Source organism: Semicossyphus pulcher, unplaced genomic scaffold (genome assembly GCF_022749685.1).
Source record: "Semicossyphus pulcher isolate SPU_LCO1_2020_fin unplaced genomic scaffold, fSemPul1.0.p SCAF_6, whole genome shotgun sequence".
NCBI classification, from domain to species: domain Eukaryota; kingdom Metazoa; phylum Chordata; class Actinopteri; order Labriformes; family Labridae; genus Semicossyphus; species Semicossyphus pulcher.
In genome coordinates, this window is record NW_027211737.1 from 19,374,245 (window position 1) to 19,398,882 (window position 24,638).

General features: G+C 42.9%; 1 protein-coding gene across 1 annotated transcript; it reads left to right on the forward strand.

Moving 5' to 3' along the window:
- The first annotated feature begins 532 nt into the window (after positions 1–532).
- sv2ca (synaptic vesicle glycoprotein 2Ca) lies at positions 533–23,005 on the forward strand. The gene is made up of 12 exons (XM_069683081.1): positions 533–1,242; positions 11,170–11,350; positions 12,391–12,542; positions 19,229–19,362; positions 19,869–19,958; positions 20,369–20,479; positions 20,557–20,645; positions 21,031–21,195; positions 21,781–21,914; positions 22,123–22,329; positions 22,543–22,702; positions 22,822–23,005. Exons 1-12 carry the CDS (start codon positions 648–650, stop codon positions 23,003–23,005), a joined length of 2,202 nt encoding a protein of 733 aa, XP_069539182.1. The 5' UTR covers positions 533–647.
- Positions 23,006–24,638: the final 1,633 nt, after the last annotated feature.

Here is a 24,638-nt window from a genome sequence, read left to right on the forward strand (position 1 = left end):
ATTTCGGGCAGGGCCTTGTTTATTAGCTTCTGTTCCTCAGAGATGATCTTGAGTCAGCAGATTCAGTTTTAAAATGTCTCTTCAAAACAGTCCAACTGGTGAAATATAAGCACGAGTATGATAAGTAAGGAAGCGCCCCTGGAAATTGAATATTCAGTTTGAATAAAAACTGAGAGCTATACAGCCAAAGCCTTTTTTCTCACATCAATCCAAATGATTAAAAGTGCTGGGAGGATGGCGAATGAATGATTAAAGAGGGTGTGTGCTGTCAGTGGGGTGTCACTTGTTAGTCTGTAAATGTTACGGATGTAACAGGAGAGACATGATTTACAGGCTCTATCTGATGAATATCTGCCTCTCTTTTCTTTCTGATCCCCACCCGTCCTTCCTCTATGTTTAATCTGTCCGTCTCTCCCCCCTCCCACCCCTCTCTCAGCCTGGCCGATGATTGCCACAGCCATCGTGGGTTATCTCCTGTGGTGACTGCGGACTCAAGGGTTTTCTTCCCTGCTGCAACTCGAGACCCACTGATCTCACCACCTGCTATTCCCTCGCCAGCGAACACTCACCCCTCTTGCCCCTCTTCCCTTTTCTTCAACTTCTAACTCCCCTCTAAACCTCTGTGAAGACCTACCAGTGGAGCCAAAATGGAGGACACTTACAATAACAGGACTTCCCTTTCTAAGGGGGCCAAGGACATTGTGAAGGAGGCCAAGCGGCACACAGCAAAGAAGGTCAACAAGGTGGTGGACCGCGCCACAGATGAGTACTCGTCCCACCGCAAATACAGTCGTTTCCAGGATGAGGAGGACGAAGATGAGGATTTCTACCGGAACCCACCGAGGCAGGACGGGGAGCGCTATGACAACGAGGAGGGCTCCAGCGATGCCACAGAGGGCCACGACGACGAGGATGAGATCTACGAGGGCGAGTACCAGGGGATCCCCTCCGCTGGGGACAGGAAGCAAAAGGAGGGCCAGGTGGCGCTGGGGCAGCCCGTGTCAGATGCCACAAGGGACCGTAAGGGGCTGGAGGAGGAGAGACAGGCGGACGAGGAGGAGCTGGCCCAACAGTTCGAGCTGATCATCCAGGAGTGTGGACATGGGAGGTTCCAGTGGCAGCTCTTCCTGGTGCTCGGGCTGGCCCTCATGTCGGACGGGGTGGAGGTGTTCGTGGTGGGCTTTGTGCTGCCCAGCGCAGAGACGGACATGTGTGTGCCCAACTCAAGCTCGGGATGGCTAGGTAAGAAACACGTATGTTTGAGTGTTGGCGAGTGCGCATGCATCTATTTCTGCTAACAGGAAATTATCCTTCAATCGTGATTAACATGTATCCATTTGATACGTTCTCATGATGAGGAGTTTTACAAGGACTTTTTCATTTTGCTGTACATTGTTTTGAGGAATGAAATACGCCCAAGACCTTATAGCTGCAATATTACAATGCAACATTGGTATGCAAAAGGCATGGGTGCAACTTACTGATGTCATCAGGGTTACATCAGCTTGGCCCTGAAGGCCGCAAATTTATAACAGAAAACATGCATCACAACACGGAGTTTGAAAGGTGTGTTTAGTGGTAGGGTATAATACAATGTCCAGTTTGTGCATTATGGGAAATGTAGGATGGAGTGTTTTTGAGGCTTAACCAAGGCTAGAGTCTAAGTCAAGACATCCTGAACACTGCTGCACAGATTCTTTGAAGACTTCCCTCACAGGTTCATCAACTTAGTGGAACAGACTCGATCATTGCTGGATCCCAAGCTGTTAGTGTCAAATACTTTTCATGGCCACAGAATAAACCTAATCAGAGGACATTTTCTATTCAGTATGATGGGTGACTCAGTAGGACAAGTTGCAACACAACCTAGCAATAATCGTATAATTTGTATTTGTACCTTGTGTGGTGCAATTAAAGGGCATAGTACATATGAGTAGTGTACACTCAGAGTATTCTGTTGATACTTCAACTGTATTTAACAATTTAAAAACAAGTACATCTGACATCAAACCAAGTGTTGATAAAAACTCAGCTGGGAAAAAGCAGCAGCTTAGCTCCGCCTACCCTCTCTGGCAGACCAATCACTGCTGGGTGATGGAAAACGTGTCACTAACTGGGCGCTGCTTGTGATTTATTTTTTTCGCTGAAGTCGCCACAGACAGCCAGTCTGTAATACTGCAAATGCTAAGGCTTTTATCAGTGGGCCATAGACTCAATCACCACTGTGTTACCTCATTCAGCGATAGACAGTGACTTAACAGACATTTATTTAAATCAAATCTTTCAGATTTATACTTTAAACATTGAACATATTACAATAATTTTACAAAATGTAGGGCCACACTATACTCTCTGTGTAAGAGATTAGTTATGCGTGTTTGCACTCTACATGTCACACTTTATCCTCATGCTGTTTCTTATGGATGAGGTGTTTCGGTCCACTGGTCTCGTGTCAGGATTAGGAGGGTAGCTACTATTCCCTGTATGCTGTTAGTGTTGAGCAGGAGTCCCAGCAGTCCCAGTGGCTGCAGGTGTATAATCCATCACCTCAGAGCTGTGTGCAGGGGCTGACTCACTGTGTCAGCACCGGAGTGGCGAGGACATTAATTCTAGCACACAGACTTTAGATAGTAACCGCCACAGTGAGACATGACAATGCATCAACCGCACCGCAACATCTGATGCAAAAATGATACGGCAGGGCCTTTCTGAGATTTGAAGGTTGTGACTGAAAATTTGCAAAATGTGACATGATTAAAGAGTTTGTTACTACATGTCTGTATGGGGGAGTCACTGTTACATCCTCACAAGATGTTATGTTCAGTGCACCTTCATTGTTCTGTCTCTTTCCAAGTATCCATGTAAACTCTTTTCTTCCTCTCTCGCCAAGCAAAGTCCTGCAGGCATTCATGCTCCACGCTCTGCTTCTCCTTGTTCGTGACTCCATCCCTCACCCCCTGTCCCTCCCTCTCACCCTCCACTCTCTATGTGCCTCTCTTTTCTTCTCCCATCCTCCCCCATTCTCCTCTCCTTTCTCCCACTGATTGCCCCGAGGCTCCTCCCTGTTGACGGGAACATGATTGGTGTATGTGTGTGTGTGTGTGTAAATGTCTCAGCATAGCCTACATGATTACTATGACCTTGTTGGTATCCATTTGGAGTTTTCCAGAGTAATTACGCTTAATTACAGCCGACAAAATGGAGAGAATTGATGTTTTACAGGTGCCATGGTAATATTTTATTGATTTGAAGTGTAGAAATAAACAACAGGCTGTTAAATCTGTGAATAGATTTGATTAGGATGGTCTGATTTTTCAAGTATTTTACATAACCTTTATTCATTCAAGCAGAACATCAGTGCTCTTATTTTGCTGCAGCAGTGGTGCCAGGGCATGTGGGTGTGGATTGTTTACAGCAGATGCCAATTATTTGTGACAAAACATACCAACACCTTTAACACCTAATATTACTACAGAAAAATGAGATTCTCCTCCCGGGTATGGAACTGAAATGCACTACATAAAAAAAACACAAGCACAACTTATTCCCTTTACGCCTTTAATAATGATGAACATTTTATACAAACAGTAACAACAACCTTGAGCAAACATTTCTGTAGCACTGCTTGAGTTAAAAACTTTGTGGTAAACCATATTGGTCTAAAACGCACTTCACAATTTCTGCTAGCAGCTAGCTGTAGCTAACCTTAGCCTAATGCTAAAAGCACATGACAAAAGTAGCTACTTCAAGCTAACGACTTAAAACTATGCTTCCCTTCCCTCTCGTCACTGTTATTTTTGGAGCCTTACAATAAGTTGTAAACTTTATGGCGGTGTGGTGATGGCAGCAGCAGCTTTTTTGGGCACCCAGGGGCTAGACCATCAACCAGGCCTGGGTTCAGTTCTAGCATTGGGACCTTGATTGTTTGTTTCACTGGCCACAGTTGGTGGGATCAGGAAGCTAGTGAGGGAGATTATCCTTGTCGCTGCTGCACTTGTGACTCATACTGGCTGGTCTTGGCCAGGCACATTTTTCCACGTGTGTCACACCCTCCTGGTGACACTTCTCACAATGGAACCAGAGTACAGTTGACTTCCTGCTGTAACAGATTGCTTAGACATTCAAGAAGTTCTTAATAGGAATATCGGATTTGAGAAATATTATAGATAGCTCGAAAAAGCACTTTATAAATAGCACTTTTCTAAATGGCCTTTTATGTATGTGCAGGTGCATAACAGAGATATCATTATATGTTGCATGTGTAAGTATTCTAGAGGTCTATATGATGTTTTTTCAATTCTCTGTAAATTATTTTATTTTATTTTACTGAGAATTTCCAACTACACACAAAATTTGAATTACATAGATTTAAAAATATGCATTTGATGTTGGTTATTTCCATATAAGCTGGGCACATTGCCTTCTGCAGCTGTGTAACACTCAGAGACAGAGGCTGAGCTGAGCCTAATGGGATAATGCAGTATGAACAACACAAAGGCCTGAATAGGATGGATGTCTGAAATTCTGATTAGATTACAGGATTCAGTTTGGTCCTACCCGTAGATCAGTAATGAATAAAGGATGGAGAGTCGGGGGAGGAGGGGCTGAAATACTGTAAATGCTCTAGATAAGAGTGGACGGTGTGGGAAGAAAGCAGGAGGGGGGGGAAACAAACAAACGCTTTGAGATGATGAACAGGGGACATGAGAGGAGGAGGGACAGCTTTGAAGTTAGAGAGGAGTAATGGGGAAGGAGGAGTGGGTGGATGGGAGCAGAGAGGAGGCGGATTGGTGGTGCTCAGTACAGCAACAATGTGAGGGAGAGGCTCAGCTATCATCTCAGACACAACAGACAATGGGAACGCATCACCCTATCATTACTTATTTGTTCACTTAGACTGTCTCCTCATTTCTGCTTCTCAGTCTTTTAACTCCTTCTCGTTCTCATTTCACATCCACCACTCTCTCTAAAGCATCAGTACTTTCTCTCTTGTTTCCTCTTCTCTTTGTTCTCTTTTCATCCTTACTTCCCTGTCTACTGATCTCTTTCACCCTTTATTCTTTCTGTGTTTCCCAGCTTCGCTTTTTGCTCCTTTCAATCTCCATCTCTACAGTATTTTTTTTTCTCTTTTCTTTCCCTCTTGTTCCCTTCTTCTGCCTCCCTGTATTCGCCAGCTGGCAGGCTTTGAGGGCTGTGTGGTCCAGGGGCAGCTGAGCATGGCTAAACTGCAGTAAGATCGCAGCGTCACTGCAGAGATTACACTACTTGAGTAGTGCAGCTCCACATTGTGTGGGAGAATGAATGTGTGTGTGTGTTGGAGAGAGAGGGGGTAGTGTGTGAGTGTTTGTGCATATGTCATACGGACCAAACCTGCTGCTAGCGGCAATTTCAGCTACAAGTAAAGCATGTCGAACTGCACACTCTTATCAGGAGTTCATGGCATCACTGTATTTCATGCGAATTATCTACAGTCTTTAATGTAATGAAGGTTGTATCATTACTGATGCTGAGTGAGTCATTTTGAAGCCTGCACTCTAAGCCCTACAAAAGGTTACTTTCATATAGATTGCATTGAAATCCTGCCCCCACTGATATGACTTAAAGATGACAAAAAGCTTCAATCCTTTTTTCTGCGGAGGTGGCAGAAGACGGAGGCACGAATCCGATCAAACTGACACGATGTAGTACAAATGTGATTACACGCTGCTCAGTGTAAAGGAGCTGATGACAGCGGAGCAAAGAGAAAACTAAGGCAAATAAATGAGAGGGGGGAGCACATGGGAGGGGGGAGGAAGAGGAGTGAAGAGGGGAAGAGACGAGGAGTAATGGGGAAGGGGAGTGAGAAGCAAGACAAGAAAGACAGGAGCTGGAATAAAGAGAGGTTGAGCAAAGGTTGGGAAGAGAGGCACAAAAAGGGGAGGAGGGCCGAGGGAAGAGGAGAGTAGATGAATAAGATCAAAAAAGCGATGAAGAGATTGAGAGGAACAGAGAGAAAGAGAGGAAAAATATCAAACTGGGAGAGATACCGCTGCACTGTGCACCAGGCACGCAGTTGTATGATAGTATCATCATTATGAATAAAACAGGTCGGGTGCTTTGTGCGAGGCTGAAACAGTTTGCGCTGCTAAGAGCGAAGAGCATCAAGGCATGAAATCAGAGAAGAGGTCGTGATGCAGCTCAGTGCTCCCACGGCTCTCTGGGGGCTCCTCTGGATGTGACAGGACAGAAAACACTGCACCAGGGCCTTCCCCTTCCTCCCCTCCTCTACCTCTCATTCACTCACCCAATCTGGCAATTACTGAACTCTCCCCCCTCATTACGGTTTTCTTGCTTGCTTTCACTGTCTGTCTGTCGCCTGTTGCCTTTTGCTTGCTCTTACAGATATTTTCCTCCCTTCATCTTATTCTCTTGTGGTCATTTAAGCTACACCAGAAGTGTAGTTTGTGTATTTGTAGTATTTTAATATGTATGTTTATGTGTGGTGGGGTGTTTTTACTCTCATATCTTAGACTAAATAGCAACTCAATGGATTTTTTCTAGATGGTGCCTGATTTTGCTGAATATTTACAATTCCTGCAGATGTGTTTTGACACCTGAACAGCGTGTCAGTGAGTTAAACCTTTTGCTTCTGCCTGCAAGGACACCTGACACACTGTCTATTTCTGATGGGGCTGAAAGACTATATGGGTCATCAGGTCCAAACTCAGCACTATTTTACACTCTCACGATGAAACATTTACACCAGGTGGCATCCATTCAAGAAGTTATGCTTCTGACGTGGCTACATTTTGCTTCAGGAAGTTTGAAATTTCTTTTGTGTCAAAAACCAAGACTGAACATTTCATCCCTCAGCAGTTTCAGATCTACATTTTTGGTCTTAAATATGGGCTGAACTCAGCTGAAGTCTATTGATTGTAAGCTTCTTCATAGTCTGCAGGCTTAAGGTACCACCTCAATTTACAGCCCCACTGAATCAATGACAGAGCAGCGCTGGGTGATAGCAGAACAGGGTTTCATTAATCAGAATACTGTGGTTGAAGCTCTTTTGGTCCACCCGTATCATTTCCAATATGTTCAGTATTGACTGACTGACACAGTCTGATGAAATGTTGAGACATTGTGTGGATGATGTATGTTATACTGTTGTGTTTGAAGTATATAACTGAATAGGATTGGCTTATGATGGTCATTTTCTGAGAGCGCAGGAAATAATGTCAAAAGATAGATACTCATACTCTTGTTGGAGGATGGATGGAGGCCCCTTTTTTGCGGTTGACATGTTGAACTGGAGCCAGAAGTGACCACATCTGGACAAGAGGGTGGTGCTTAAGAGGGGCGAGGGGACGGCACCAAGTTTACACCACCAACACCAAGTTTAAAGTAAAACAGTGCCTGTGGCTAATTTATTACCTGTGAATTAGCTAGTTTACCATCATATTCTATTTATGATGTTAGCTTAGTTGTTTATTTATCAGAAGCTAAGATGCTAAGTTTGTGAAACTTGGCGGACTTCTTGTCTGCATCACGACTGCCGCTCTTTTCTGCTGGGGAAAGTCAGCAACAATCCTGACTCCCATGCACTGGCCACCACAAATATATAAATGTATGAAAAGAACTGAACAAGCTCACAAGTCAGGTATAGTGACGCAGCTATATATAGCTGCTAATTATGCTAATATATGCATAAAACAATGCTAATAATACTAGGCACCAAAAAAAATGGAGCACATACTTCTTGGACCGCCTGTTACTACCATAAACCACCCAGTAAGACATTTTATTTGTTGAAATGTGTGGAACTATAAAACAAGCACAGTCAAGAAGCTCAGTAACTGAGTTAGCTAAAGTTGATACCTAGCGGCATCCACTGTCATGGCCTAGCCCCTAGTTTTGCAAAGATTTCCCCAGAACATACAGGTATGTAAGGAATGGAGTTATAGCTAAGGAGACCATAACCATTTTTTGTACTTAGCTGTAACATGTTTAGTTCTGCTGCAATCTTAGAACCCATTGGCTGTCGTCTGATGATGGTGAAGCCTTTGGAAGCGCTAGCAAACTTTTCAGGGCTAGTGTAGCGGTTAGCGATAAAATACTTCCAGCCAGGGCTTCATTTTCGCTGGTCATTGTTTATAGTCCAACTAGCAACTTGACAAGTAAGAATGAAGTTGAGAAGTGACGTCTGAGAGCGAATGGTTAGCTGCAATTGCCAGCAGATGTCTGTTTATAGAGATTAATAAAAGCTAAATTGCGTCAGGACACTGCCAATTGCATTCTGCCGCCTTTTCCTCTCCACTGTTTTCCTGTGTACAGCCAGCACATGCTAAAACGATAGTGGACAAAATATTTAGACTACAAACTGAAACCAGAAAACTTCCTACACCAAAACTCGTCACTTACCTACAGATTCTGAATTCATATACAGAATCTGTCAATAGAGATAAGTTTTTTTTTTACTTTTTTAGCCGTCACTAAGGAGCTACTTAAACTTTAGCTTCGCAGGATTCATGGTTACCTTAAAAACAAAGAACATTTGGTCTCACAATGATAATGTTGTTGACCTGATAACATTGTCTTTCTTAATATTAGAAAAATATGAAAAAATCACATCTAGGGAAAGATACTAGTTGGTTGAGCCAAAGACACAATCTACTCATACCCTGACATTAGGCTACTATTAGCTTGATGGCTTACAGGAAAACTGCTAGCTTCAATTAACAACAGTACACAAAAGATTTGTGAAGACTGCCTCATCAGAGTGACAGTCAGTCAGTGTGACCGTTCCTGTGGTCAGCCTTTCAACCTTAGATTTTGCTGCAGTGTACTAACTGCTTGGTCAGGGTCCAAACAGAAAATGGGACTGTATCGCCGTAACATCACACTGAAAACGTAGTGCGACTCATAATAATAATATAAGGGGGAAAAAGACACAAGAATCTGTGAAAATACGTACCATCATTTTGAAACATGACAGTTTAATGCCTCACAAACCACCCTGTAGTCTTCTTGTTATGAGTCAGACCTCATAATGTTAAGAGATGTCTGTGCTGTTATATTACACTCTTGAATTATATTACACTACAGTACACTACTGTGCTCATGCTCTGCTGACATCATGCTGAGAGACTGTGCAGCAAGTCGGACAGAACATCAATAAATTCATTACGTAATGGACTGTCCTGTGAAGGATGTACTCGTTAGTCAATAGTTTTATTGCTCTTTGTTAGAGGACATCGAAGTAGCAGGAATCAAAGGTTCTTTCTTGCTTTAAGTTTGGTTTTGTTGTCAGCTTGTAAAGAAAGTTTAAATGGAAAGGCCTCTGGATGTTTTGGATGCATGACAATTAAATGCGAGGCCAGTGGGTGTTTGCCTGGGCACCATATATCCAGCGTCTCCTTAATGAAGCAAGTGTGAACTGTGCATAGACTGAAGACTTCCGTTAAATTTAGAATTGAATTTATGACACCTTCAGGGCGAGTATCTAGATGGCTGCCAAATGTGACAGATAGCTGGGTTTTGACCCCTGAAGCGAGAGAGTCAAACAGATATCTGCTCGCAGCAGAGGAGAGGAGACCTGACTGCAGACATTACAGAGAGGAAATGCATCTTGCTATTAAGATTATCGTAATGGGATGAACAAAGTGTCCCTACGGCTGAGTCATGCCACTCCATATATGACTGCAGCTTTCACATTCTCTTCTTTTTGTGTGTAAATGAAAATATCCTCTTGAAACCAGGTTTATGTTTGTCTGAATACAGATTAAGAAAAAGCTCAAAAAAGACATTTCTAAATGGAGAAAAATCCAGTCGGAGTCGCTCTCTGCAGCAGACACCGTCTCTCCACGAAGGCTCCAAACCACACAATGCCACATACAATACAGACTAAAGCAGTAATAATAGGCTCCCCTCTCTGGAGCAGAATCATGATGATCAGGGAGAGAAATCAATGCTGTTTTGTTGGAGCATTGATCCCATTTGTGACGAGAGAGATTAAAAGAGAGCAGCAGGCCTTTTTGTAAAGTCACCCCGCATTACTGTCTACATTTGTCTCCTTATTGATCAGAGACTGTTTTCAGTCTTTTACTCTCTGTATTTACTTATCAACGTGAGAGTATAGGCCTACTGGGGCCGAGGGTTGGTGTCAGGTTCACTGTCATAATGCAGCTCAAGTAAGAGTGGTAGATGTACTGAAGGTTTCATTCCTTATAGGTTTAATGTGCTAATCTAAAAAGAGGGGGATAGGTGTGTTTGTGTGCATGTTAAGCTATACACTAGTTTAAGTAATAGCAACATCTAGCAGCAGTCGATTGTTCCCTTTTTATTTTCAAGTTTAATGATCCATATGGAGTCTGTTATTCCACAATAACTCACTCATGAACATTAGCCAATAATGGAGGCACAAGCTAACTCCATTTAGAGGATGTGATAGCTAAAATACTTTCTAGCTGAGTGTCGCTGTCCTAACTTTTACTCTAAAAGTAATTCTCGCAGAAGTTCTCTTTCACCTCCAAGACTGTAGTTTTTCTGTGTGTTGTGATATTAGGGGGATAACCGTACTGTCACAGAGGATTGTTTCTTTCTGTCTTTAAGCAAGGCATGGTTCTTCTTTGGCTAGTGCTTTGTGGAAAACAGGAGCTGCAGCAGAGAACTTTCTGGAAATGTACAGAACTGTATAGCATCTTACGGCTCCTTGTTTGGTTTTTAGGCAGGTAACTTTACTTCTTTTGTTCACTTTCATGGCTAGTGGACTGCTTATTTCAGTGAAAAGCTCTGATAGCTAACTGTACAGTATTTGCTTAGCCCTACACAGCAGAAGCTAGCAAGCTAACTTCTGCTAGCAAGCTAACTTCTGCTGTGTAGGGCTAAGCAAATACTGTACAGTTAGCTATCAGAGCTAGTAAAAAAGCTAGCTAACTAGTAAAAAAGATCGCAGCTAAAGAGTCAGATATTTCCTTCAGGAGTTAGTGGATGTGTAAATAGGCAACTGTTAGCTTAGTTAGCCATTTCAACTTCTCAACAACTCAATGTTGTTTATAGCTTGTTTCTACTGTTGGCAATAAAAAAGGACATCCATCAAAATCATCTCCATTAGGTGACCAATGAGAAAACTCTCCAAAAAGGCTGCTTTAAGGCTAACTAAAACCTGACCCCTTTCTCTCCTTGTCTTTCCAGGCAGCGTTGTTTACTTGGGGATGATGGTCGGCGCCTTCTTCTGGGGCGGGATGTCTGACAAAGTGGGCCGCAGGCAGTGCCTCCTCATTTGCATGTCCACGAACGGCTTCTTCGCCTTCCTGTCATCTTTTGTCCAGGGATACGGCCTTTTCCTCCTCTGCCGTCTCGTCGCGGGCTTCGGGTAAGTCTGATAAAGAGGAGAGATCACTCTGGGGCCGACGAGGCGCGACAAGCTATCAGTTAAAATGATTTGTGAAATGTCAATTCGAATGGTAGGCTACACTATAACACCTCAAAATCTCCTTTGGCAATAGGACGGTCAAACTATCAGTGAGAGAAAAGAATTAATCTATGTGAGGGGAAAATCTATAGTGCTTCCGTTAAAGCATGCCTCTGTCTCTGCTTGCTGCCTTTGTTGACCTCCAGTGAGAAATTATTAAAGTTACAGTATTAACTCTTATGATTACTGAAAGCCTTTACCATCAAGGGTTCACTCTCCTTGCATTTTCTTTCAAGCTGCATAAATGTAATTTCCTCCGGCTGCTGCAGTGCAGAGCAGTAAAAGTTACTACCGGCCAATGTCTAAACTGTTATAGCCAAAGACATCCCACTCTATAAATACAGCTTCAATATACACTGGTACAGTCATAGACTTTCTTAAAATACCCTGTGTTTGACAGACGTCGGCATCCTCTTATTACGTAGAAACACGGTGTTAGTTTAAGTTAATTTATTACATCCTCTTCTCGGCAGTGTAACTGTCCCTTTAAGAGCTAATTCAGTAATTGCATCTGCAGCACACTCTCCCCAGAGACCTTCAGAGTAATTGAAAGGGCTGTCCAAACTGCCAATGCAACCTGTGCCCCTGAATCATGAGCAATGAGGATTTTTTTTTTGTATTATGTTTCAGAAAAATATGCTTAGTCGAGCATCATTTCTGCTTACATGGTCTCCTTTATATTCTTAGCACTGAACCTGCAGTTTATTCCTCTTTAACGGTAACCAATCCAAAAACAGTTTACAGCGCTAAAGGCTGCATAAAGAAGAGAATTTAGAGAAAAAACATTACACAAAAAAAATGACACTTTCACTTGCAATGACTGCTCCCTCTTTAAATGGAGGAATAAAAGTCACACACTTATGGATTAAAACATAAGCATTAAAAACTGTTACTATCTGCCTCACTCAGACTAACCCTCTCATTCTTTCTGGTTCCTGCAGGATAGGAGGTGCCGTGCCGATCGTTTTCTCCTTCTTTGCAGAGGTGTTGTCCAGGGAGAAAAGAGGAGAGCACCTCAGCTGGTTGTGTATGTTCTGGATGATCGGAGAGATCTATGCATCTGCTATGGCCTGGGCCATCATACCACACTATGGTGAGTTCAGTCAAACAATGTTTTAAGTACACCCATCCTGACAATGTGACTTTGTCTTTAACTCCAGACTGCAGGTTGGGAAACTGTACGGCTTCCCCTTGGCCCGTGTTGGGGTGCTAGTTTTTCCCGCCATGAGAATCAATTACTTAAAAGCTCCGAGCTGCGGGCTGTGAGAGGCAGAGGTTAAGAGATTAACGTACGCATGGAGACCATAGAGATGATGCATGCTGAGAGGGCGAGGGAGGGCCTGTGGGAGAGAGAAAGCAGTGATTTATTACAATACTGCATTAGATATCAGCTGCACTCATCATGAGAAGACACAAAAAGAAAGGAACAGGCTTACTTCCTCTCCTCCTCTCCTGATCTCCTTCTTCTCTTTTAACCTGCTGTCCCCTCCTTTTACTGCCTCCCCTCTCCTCCTGTTTTGTACTCTCCCCGTCTCTGTGTCTAACTCTGTCCTTCCTTTTATTACCTCTCCTCTCTCTCCAGTCTCTGTCTCCGCAGAGTGTTCTTCTTGATCAAGCATAATTAGGTTTTTCTCCTTGCTCTAATAGGACAAAGCTACAGCTAGAGGTGATTTATGGCCAGACCGTGCTTTAGCCTACCTGTGACGTCAGCGAGAGGCAGACAGTGTGTGTGTGTGTGTGTGTTGCTGTAAGTGGTAGGGTGATGTTTTACTGGGCTGCAGCCACATACAGGTCTACTTCAAGGGAAATTGAAGGCAATATCATCTGACATTGTGAGAGGTCATTTGGGTTGACACAAACACACTCACACACATACACAGAAAGGCAGAACTCACACACAGCTTCTCATCATGGAGTTTCCCATAAAGGCCCTCTCAGTTTTCTTACATGTTACTCAGGGTGATGCATACACACGTGCACAAATGCAAACACTGCCGCTCATCAGCTCACATGCACACATAAAAACACACACTGCAGACTCGCAAAAGCCTCTGAAAGCAGGACGAGTCTTGAGGAAGCTCCGCTGTCAGATCTGCTGATATCGTATTGAAGGGGTGGTAGTGGCCTTACTTTGCTCTTATTCTGTCTGACACTCACTACCACTCTGCCTCTCTTTCTCTGAGAGGGAACTACGTGTCTTGCATACATACTCCAGCGCTCACCAGTGGTTTTTATGTTTTCTCTAAAGTACCGCAGTGCCTGCAACCAACAGCGCTGTCGTGTGTGGGCAATAATGCGTCTCGCAGAGATACCTTTAGGTCTTCGAACGAAGATATGAAGGTATCAGCTAACAGGGTACGATGCAAGTGCCTCATCACTGTTGTTTAATACACCATTAGAGCGCTCATTTGTCTTCTCCACTCGCTGACTCCTAATGTCTCCCCAAAGCCCCCCTGCCAGACTCACAGCTGGGGCGCTGAAGGAGGTCTGCTCAGCACAGACCCTCATCACACTGACGTGAGATTTTGAAGAGTGAACTCGCTGCCAAACAAGCCCACCACAAGAGTAACCTTACGAGACACTGCTCAGATCTACAGATTAAAGATCAAATAACCCCCTGTGAATTTCACGTCACAGTCAATCACTCGCAACTCTTCTGCTTGTGCTACTTGACAGGCATCACGGTATTGAAATGCTTTAAGTAAAGTACCAAATTCACTTAATGCTGCTCTGAAAATATGTATCATTCAGCAAACTCTTTTTTATTGATTTACATTTATGCACTAGTCTGCAAAAAACTCCCAGCAGGGAGAGAAAGGCACACATACTTTGTCTTGTTGTCATTTCTTTAGTTTTTTAAAGGAATAAGTTCAACTTTGAGGGAAATGTGCTTATTCACTCTGTGGTCAAGAGTTAAATGAGTAGATTGAAGCAACTCTCATATCTGTATGGTAACATGTATCTTAAGCCATCAGCTGGTTAGCTTAGCTTAGCATGAACACTGGAGCCAGGTGAAAACAACTAGCATGGCAAAATGTTACTACTTCTACTTACTTACTACTCACTACCAATACTATTTCTTAAAGCCCCTGGAAACCCAAATTCACAAAAACCTTCTAACAAACCTTCTTATAGTTTAAAGATAATCTTGAAGTTCTCACTTTCGCTCTATTTGGCGACACCTTATGGCGATAAAAGGCAATTGCGCCTTGGATTTTCACTTATTTTTGAAGTTGTATCTGTGGTCATCGATCTTTTCTTTGTCTGTTCAGACATAGTAGATTAGAGTACTGTTTACTCGCAACACTTGCAGAGAGCGGAAAAGCAGCCACTTAGCTCCGCCTACCCTCTCTGGCAGACCAACCACTGCTGGGTGATGGAAAAGGCGTAACTAACTGGGCGCAGCTTGTGATTTGTTCAGCGAATGTCGCCACAGACACCCAGTCCGTAATAATACTATAAACTGTAAATGCAAAGGCTTTCATCAGTGGGCCATAGGCTCAATCACCATTGTGTTACCTCATTCAGCGATAGATAGTGACTTAACAGACATTCACTCAAATGAATATCTTCAAGATTATATCTTTAAGTACATAAAAGCAAGCATCCTAACAGTATTAGAAATGAGTGTCCATCGAAAACTGAAATAATGTCATTAAATTTTCTCTGAACTTTCAGGATGTTGGGTTTTAATTCGGCGTGGTTATGACTGGGCATTTTTTGAAAATTGCACATTTAATTCTGTGAACAAAAAAGTCACAAGGCAGCTGTTTACCTCCGGCATTAGCATCAACTAGCGTGACTATGGTTGTCAATTTTTGGCCCCAGAGTTTAGTTCGGGCCGATGATGATCTTTTTTCAGTGGCAGGCGTTTAGCATCCTCGGGGGGAGATTAGCTCTGCAATAATATAGCACTAGCTAAAGCTACAAAGCCCTCAATAAGCATTGCATTCATAGCTAAGCTAGCATAGCTGCGTTTTGGCTAACGTTGCACGGGTATGCTGACTTTTAAGTATGCTATGGCTAGCAAAGTGTTTTGTAACTCACCATTTACTGACCAGTTGAAATTAGTATTTGACAGGGCTTCTGCTTCCTTGTCTGATTCTGATCGAACGACTCAAATATAGTCTTAAGAAATGATCTGAACACAAGATGAGCTTTCTATCTATCTATCTATCTATCTATCTATCTATCTATCTATCCATCTATCCATCCATCCAACCATCTATGGGCCTGGGAATAGTGTATCCCTGCTGACTCAGTCATCCATAGACTCAGTCAATTATGTACATAATCCCTGTAATGAGATTTCCAATGGCCTTGGTGAAACAGTAACCCTGAGGGGCAGGAAGCCACACTACATTTCTGCAGAAAAGGCAATCACCGCTGAACAACTTCCCTTTCTCTGTGGTACTCTGTCTCTTTCTCTCTTTACTTCTCTGTCTCACTGAGTCACTCCACACACGAACACTCTCACAGGAAGAAAGACAGGGAAATAGATCAAGAGTTGTCATTACATTACTACTACTCACAGGCGACACTAAGAGAGTGAAATCCAATCCTCGACTAATTGCTAATGTTCTCTCACACATAGGATTGTGAGGACTGTTACTCAGCACAATGAAAACACTGAATATTCTGTTTATTTTGCACATTGTGTATACATATAAATCCTCCACCATCAGCAAATATAAACAGCTTTCATGTACGTTTTCAATTGTTTCCTTTTGTAGTTTTTTCTTTATGTTCACTTTTTATTGTTTTTCACTGATTTCTGCTGCCTGCAGAGACATTTCATCTCTCTGTGTCTTTTGGGATGCATTTATACCACTCATGACAGACGCCCGCCCCCCTTTGAAAATAGTTGTTTTTAGCTGTTGATATGCATTGCTTTCAAAGCCGGATTTTAATATGCTGCGAGATTAATTCCAAGCAGTGTTTTTCTGGCATAACCATTAGCGTTAACCCCCTCCCCACCCCCTGACTCCCCTCCTACGCTTGTTGATGGATAATGGTGCTATTCCCTTTGGAGCAGCATCTCCATGAGGCACGATCTGTCGAGAAACGTGGGAGGTCACGACTGAAACGGCAACCCCTTTCTGTGCTTCCACCCAAAACTCTAAAAAAATGAAAGTCAACGATGGCACGAATACAAGTCTGCATATACAGTCATTTGCTCAGTTGTAGCAGCATCCTGGCTTGTCCTGGCATTTGTTTTTGATATAGGAAAGCTGAGTTACAAATAAAAGCTTCCCTTTCAATAAAATACTGCACATGATAAACTCCTGCTTATAAAAATGCAATGCATGAAAATGTCCATATTCTGTTTGAGCAGTTTGTCATGTTTGGTGCCACTTCAGAGGTAGATTCCAAATCTTTTATTATTATTTTTATTAAGGAAAAGAAAGACTTAGGCTTTGTTGTGGATATATAGTTGTTTATTTACTTATGCGCAAATGTGTGGGTGGGATTATGGTATTATGTTAGCTGTGTGTGTGATATCTGCATATCCTAATTTGTGTTATTAATTTCTCTCCGTTCTCCCTGCTAATGCATTTTTTGTTTGCGCTTGTACGCGTGCATCTCCCCCTTTGCGAGAGTCTATAAGTCTGTGTGTGTGTTAGTGGGTGTACGTACGTGTGTGTGTGTGTGTGTGTATGTTACAATGATTAATGAGTCTGGGAGAGTGCCTGTGGGCTGAGATCAGGTGCAACAAGATTTAACTTAGCAGAAAACACTCAATTCCTTTCCTACACATTCAATTAACCCGTCCCTGTGCACTCCTCTCAGCTCCCTCTGCAGAGCCATTCATCTCTGGGCTCGCACATCACTCTTCTCCAGCTGCGGAGTGCTCTCATTTAAATGCCATCTTTTATTTGCAGCCCCTTTGTGTTCACAGTATGAAATTTACACATAATATTTCGAATCAGCCTCTCGGATCAAGTGGCCCAGTCCCTCTTCAGATGAGCGTTTACAGTAGCATCTACACTTCATCTCATATTATTTAAACTCTGCTTCCTCAAAGTCATTGTGAGACTTGTTAGAGTCAGTAATCATATTGCTTTTATTGTGCCCCTGTGAGCTGATGATTGGCTAAATAGCCACCTGCTGGCTTCAACTGGTGCACTGAGCCTTGGTGTGTAATTCATCAATTATACACATTGTTAATTGTGGTTAGTTCTGACACCCAGACAGTAATGATGACCAGAACGATGAACCTCTGCGGTTTGCTTGCAGAAGACAATTACCTTCAGGATTACCTAGAGCAGACGTCACATACAAAACAACATAAAGCTTTATTTGCAAAACAAAGTGAACGCCACATGGACAAAATCTTGTCAACAGTTTGAGGATTAGGAATTAAAGTTTCAGTATAATCTCTGAACTAAGTTTAATACGAGTAGGCAGCATTTGTGAGCTTAAAAACTGTGCCAGCTCTCTGATTAGTCAGATTTCAGATTAACATGACATAATTATTAATGCTGCAAAGATGCCAAAATCACAGCAATAGGCAAAATTCAGTCAGACAACTCACGTTTGTAATAGTTTGAAACGTTTGTTGCAGCAGCAGAACATAGCTTGGGTTTGACGTCTAGGCTCCGACCTCATCACTCCCTGCAGATTTGTTTCACATACGTACGTTTGAGGAGTGATGACATGATATTGTTAACCCCCTAGTCGGAGCTTGCGGGTGGATGCTGGGCTGGTGGTGGGGCTGAAAGTATGAGTGCAGTACTGGTGCAGGACAGCGGTGGCGATGACAGAGCAGAGGGAGAGACCCGAAATCAGCTCAACTAGACCGCCAAATTGGGAGGAAGTGTTTGTCAGGTGATTGTGGAGAATGACGCATGTCAAGTGTGAAATCAGTGCGACTCGAACCTGCCCGAACTGCTTTAATAATTTAATTTAATTTTTTTAAATTTAATTATGCATTAAAAATAGACACAACATAATAAAGATATATCATATATGCCATGCAAAATGTTTCCCTGTTTTAAAGAAGAAGAAGAAGAAGAAATTATCCCCGAGGGAAAATTCAAGTTTTTTACTCTGTTTTTACAAACATAGGCCAGATATACACACATGCTCAAACAGGACTCTATGGACATGCGTTAATGGAGAGGTATCAGAGTGCGGGGGCTGCACATGGACATGCATCCCGAGCAGTTGGGGGATTCAGTGTCTTGCTCAAGGACACCTCGACAGAGCCCAGGAAAGGAGATGGCACCTCTCCAGCTATCAGCCCAATTCCACACTTGGTCCATGCCGGGACTTTGAGCCTTCCACCCTCCAGTTCCCAAAGCCAAGTCCCTACAGACTGAGCTACTGTGTACCCCGTTTTAATCTTAGTCTTGACTAAAATGTACACTGTAATCTTATCTTGGTAATGATTTCTGTTTCAAGCATGTTAAGGCTACAGCTGTTGCCATCTTTGATGTAGATTCTATAGTTACAGGTGATGCTTTTGTCTCACTTCTGTCCAAGCATCAGACTGCGTACAGTGAAGTGTTGAGTTACAGTAAACATCTGGAGTTAATCTTTATGAATGAACTTTGGATACTTTGTGGGGTGGCTAAAACATGACATTTAAAATATGTCAGAGCTGTGTTTATGGCTTGTTCCACTGCCCCCTAGTGGCCAAAAAAGTCAGTTACAGTAGTGCTGGAACTGACTAATGCTGTGATTACATTATTATGTTTAATCTCCATGTTGATGCAGTAGGATACATCTTTAGAAAGGTACAATTAACGTGACAATGTCTTGTGTCTCTGTTTCCAGGTTGGAGCTTCAGTATGGGTTCAGCTTACCAGTTTCACAGCTGGAGGGTGTTTGTGGTCGTCTGTGCCCTGCCGTGTGTGTGTGCTGTTGTGGCGCTTACCTTCATGCCTGAAAGTCCCCGATTCTACCTTGAGGTAATGGTATTTGGTTAATTATAACAGCTAAATAAATGATCCTCCTTAAACTGTTTTTATATCTCAGAAATCTGCTGCAGCAGTTGAATCTTCAAGAATGCTGCCTCATGGTGCTGTGTCATTGTCCCCAATGTGGGCACTTCCATTTGATCAAAATGGCGGACTGGGAGTCCTTGAACATTAGCCAACAGATGTTTAATCAGACCAAACGGCGTGAGTCATCCTAAAATCTTGGAAGAGGTCTTGTATTTCTGTAAAAAAGAAGCCTGGAGATCCATGACAGAGGTTTGCTGCGGCAGGATAATTACCTTTTGACGTCAAATGAGTCACCGTTGTCGTGACTCTCGTCGTATTGGCCCATCTATGAGGTATCAAAGGGTTGAATTTATGTACAGTACATGTTATTGTGGATGATAATCTGTTGCTGTCTCTGAGTAAGCGACGCTGGTGCTGATCCCATTAATTTAACTCGTCTTGTCTCTCACCCTCGCTCTCTCTCCTGTCAGGTGGGGAAGCACGATGAAGCCTGGATGATCCTCAAACAGATCCACGACACCAACATGAGAGCGCGTGGGCAACCGGAGAAAGTCTTCACCGTGAGTGTTTCTCTCCCCCTGTGCGCTGTCTTAGCTGGGTTTCCTGATGCTTAAGGGAGCAAAGAGGCTTATATTCTGCCACCGCTGGGACAGGTTTTAACGCGTGCAGGATCATATCTGACTTATTGAAGGTTCTGAAAGCTGTTTTGTGTCATTCAGGCTTATTTGATGCGTCAGCTGCACTTTGGGAAAGCCTCTTAGTCAACATGTGTTCCTTGAATTGATCACGCTCTGTTTACATTCACCTTTTTCATTCTTATTGATTAGTTATCGCATGCTGTCAATCTTTTAAGAAGAGAACTAACAGAAACATAGAATGAGGAAGAGCCAGGATGTTGCTTATGTGACATCAAGGATATTAAAGTAGAATACACATATTGTATTATTCTATCCGATTGCTAATTTCCCAGGTGAACAGGATCAAGATCCCAAAACAGCTGGACGAACTGGTGGAAATGGAGTCAGAGACTGGCAACCCAGTGTCCAAGGCTTTCTTTCGTATGAAGGCTGAAATAAATGGGGTAAATATTGCAATAATGTCCGTCTCCTTCCGGCTTACATCACATGATATCTAACAGTCTCTCGCCTCTCTCCTCAGATCTATCTGAACCTCATGAAGTGCTTCAACTACCCAATGCGAGAAAACATGATGCGGCTTGCCATTGTGTGGTTCACTCTGTCATTCGGGTGAGCTCCCTTCTGATGTCATTTGTGACGTTGAGACAGGTCTAATTCCTCCAGTAACATAATAGCAGCAGGCAGTCGGGCTCGCGGCCAAATTGCATTTCTGTCATCTTGATCTCGATGTTGCATGGTCTCCGAATCAATCACAGTTTGTAGATCAATACTGGTCCATTTGTGTCTCGATGGGAGCGGGGACGGGGGTGAAAGCAGACGAGATTAAAAAACATCCTGAAAGCACAAACAGAAGAAAAAAGAAACCATGAGTGTCTCCTCATCTTCTGATGTGTCTGAGTGTATCTATCCATGTTTTTGTCAGATCTCAGTCTACCGTCACCATTATTTGGTTGATCAATTGATCTGTTTTATCCTGATTTCCTTTCGATTGCAGGTATTACGGCCTGTCAGTCTGGTTCCCTGATGTCATCAAACACCTTCAGGCTGACGAGTATGCTTCAAAGGTGAAGATCCACAACAATGAACGCATTGAAGACTTCACCTTCAACTTCACGCTGGAGAACCAGATACACAGAAATGGTCTCTTCCTCAATGACCGGTAGGACATGTCAGCTCACCAGCAGGATGTGTTGATGCTAAATCACAAGCATCTTTAAGTTCAGGGTGTTAAAGCTCCTGTGGGGAGTTTTTGCTGGTTATGAAACAGACTGAAATTAATTCTGATGACTCTGTATGACCTACAAAAGCAAACCAGACCATCAGCGACAAGATTGATGATTTCTATATAGTTATTTTTAATGCCTGAAACTGCTGGCGGAGGGTAGGTGTCAGACAAAGCGATGAACTGCATGCTGCCTTTCTTTACATTTTCCAGGGCAAACATTTGAAGTTAATGATACATATGACTGTCAAAAGAAAGCAGGATTAGGATTTTTGTTAAAAACCACCACATAAGCATGAACAGGACAAAACCAGCAAAGAGATAAGAGGCACGGCTTTGTCCACAGGGGGCGCCAAAATCAACGCAAACCGAAGGTTCCTCACAGGAGCTTTAATCACAAAGTTTTTACAAATTTAAACATATTCAAACACTTGAAAAAAGGAAGATTCAGGACCTGTAAGGGCAGGATGTTACTACACTGAGACAGAATATTTAAAGCCGAATGTAACCGTCCTGTTTCAGATTCATCAACATGAAGCTGAAGTCCGTCACCTTCATCGACTCCACCTTTCGTAACTGCTACTTTGACGATGTCACGTCGGTGGGCTCCTTCTTCCGTAACTGTACTTTCATTGATGTTTTCTTCTTCAACACAGGTGAGATATTGCAGTTAAATTCAAGCTTTTACTTTGACATGAATACATAGCTACAGTGCTACACTTCGTCTTTTCTTAATCATCAGGTTTAACTGTGTCATGGTGAACATTTGCTGTTAGGCAATGCAAAGACATACTGCATTGTGATTGGCTCTGGTTTACTCCTGCAACTTTGTAATTTCTTTTTTGTTGTGCGTCTCATAATCAGACATCGATGATTCCAAGTTGATAGACGGCACAGAGCTGATCAACAGCACGTTCACCCACAACAAGATAGGATGCCAGATGACGTTTGATGATGACTACAGCGCTTATTGGGTTTACTTCATCAACTTCCTGGGGACCCTGGCAGTTCTGCCCGGCAACATCGTGTCTGCCCTTCTCATGGACAAAATCGGGCGTCTGTCCATGTTAGGTAAGAACAGAGAGTAAAAGAGAGGTTCATGTTTGTGTGTGTGCACTGGAGTAATTGGTTTTCACATTGACCGAAAGATATAATTCATGCTATGGATGTGGCATCCATCAATGATTAGTATGAGGCCTGATAATTCAGTTATACATAAGTCAAATGAAAATACTAACTCTAGCTTCTTCGCTTCTCCTCTGTGTGCGTTTGTATATCCTTCAGGGGGCTCTATGGTCCTTTCAGGCATCAGCTGTTTCTTCTTGTGGTTCGGCACCAGTGAGTCCATGATGATCTTCATGTTGTGCCTTTACAACGGCCTGAGCATCTCTGCCTGGAATTCCCTGGATGTGGTGACGACTGAGTCATTCCCTACTGTCAGGAGGTGAGGGGTCAAACAATAGATGAGTAAGGAGACTGGTGAATGGATTTACAAATACAAAGAGGTCACTCAGTCGACTCAAACATATCTTTTCCTTTTGTATCTTGTTTTTCTATCTCCAGAGGCACAGGTTTTGGGTTCTGCAACGCTCTGTGCAAGCTGGCTGCAGTCATGGGGAACCTGATATTCGGTTCTCTTGTCGGCATCACAAAGGCCATCCCCATCCTCATGGCCTCGTCTGTGCTCGTCGGCGGAGGCCTGGTTGGACTTCGGTTGCCTGACACCAGGGCGAATGTTCTCATGTAACACAGGTGGATCAGCTGGAACAAAGTCTGGGTAATCCTAGGAAGATCCGAGAGGATGCCCACAGAGTGTTGAGCAAGGAGTGCAAATGGCTTGGTTCACACATTTCAAAACACTGTTTATCACTTTAGCTAATGTACCATCACCAAGTCTGGATGTTATCAGATCATTAAACGGCCCATTATCAGTTGTTAACACTTCCATTTGAACAGTGTGAAACAGACACAGTTTGGTTGGGCTCAGGCACCAAAGCTACCTTGTTAGGTTTAGAAAAAGAAGATGTGGTTTCAGTTAAAATACTTCAAAAGAAAGACAGTAAAAATCCAGTTCTGTACATGAACTAATGTCAGTTAGAATTACTCAACCTGGACTCTTGGTCTCATATGAGAATATGAAACTTCAGTCTTTGGTGAGAAGTGTTTATCTGACCCCTCCATACAGCCTAACCACCTTCTTGTTTTTTATACTTTGTAAACTGACAATCTCATACACTTTGCTACCGTCAAAATTACTACAGCCACCAGGCATCGCCTCCTTAATGTAAATATGGGTTCTTCACAATAGATGATAAAAGCATACTCAACCAACAAGCAGCTGCAGTAGGGCCCTACTACCTCATATATATTCACCCAATGACAATTGATTACGGTCATTTGATGGGCTGATAACACCCAAATTGGCTGGTATTCCAGGTAAGGCTAGTGTGTCTTAACTTTATCATACATATCATAAAATCATCTTACCATACAAAATCATTAGATTCCCTCAGCATGGGTTCACAGGGTCCTCAGACTTCTGTGACAGGTTGCACCTTCCAGCTGCAGCCTTCACCTTGTGTGGAGTCACTGCATGGTTAAAGCTCCAGGCTTTAATATTGATACAGTCTGATTAAGACGAGCCAGATGGGGCGAAAAGGGAAAAACAAGCTGTAATGAGCACAGTCGACCTGCTGTGTGAGAAAGTTGGGGAATAGATGATCAGACAGAGCGGTCACACCACACAGCTGTATGACAGCTGGCTCACCCACAGGACAGACATACACAGGACATGTTGCAGACACAGTGCAAAGAGTCAACATTCATAAAAAACAAGAATAAGCAAATACATTGAAATATACTCGCACCATATTGTACACACAATGCTGTATTTTGCTCACTGTGCGTTGCTCAGACATCTGCCATCCTTTCTTCTTCTGATTCACATATGACACCAAGCCCTTTGCATTTCCCACCCAACAGAGGATCCAAAAGGCCATACTGAAAAACCTGTACCAGTAATTCTATGGTATGTTGTATCTGCAGCTGCTATCATTAATTTATTCCGTGTTTGAGTTGAAGTCAGGATGATGAAATATTATTTTAATCCAAATGTTGTGACTCCAGGTCCTCCTCCATGTGTTGTATTACTGTAAAAAAGCTCTGTGATGAGCTCTCCTCCTGATTTAGCTTTGTGTTGGATCTCGCTCGTGGCAGTGACGTTGATAATGACGTGTCATGCTGCTTCCTTTTAAAAATACTGAATGGCCTTTTTTAAATGTGCCTCTCCTTAACTGGAGCAGTCTGCCCACAGTCATGTAGTGTCTAAAGGTTATAAGGAACAGACAGAAAGTGAATATAAAAGATAATCATGGCGTTTT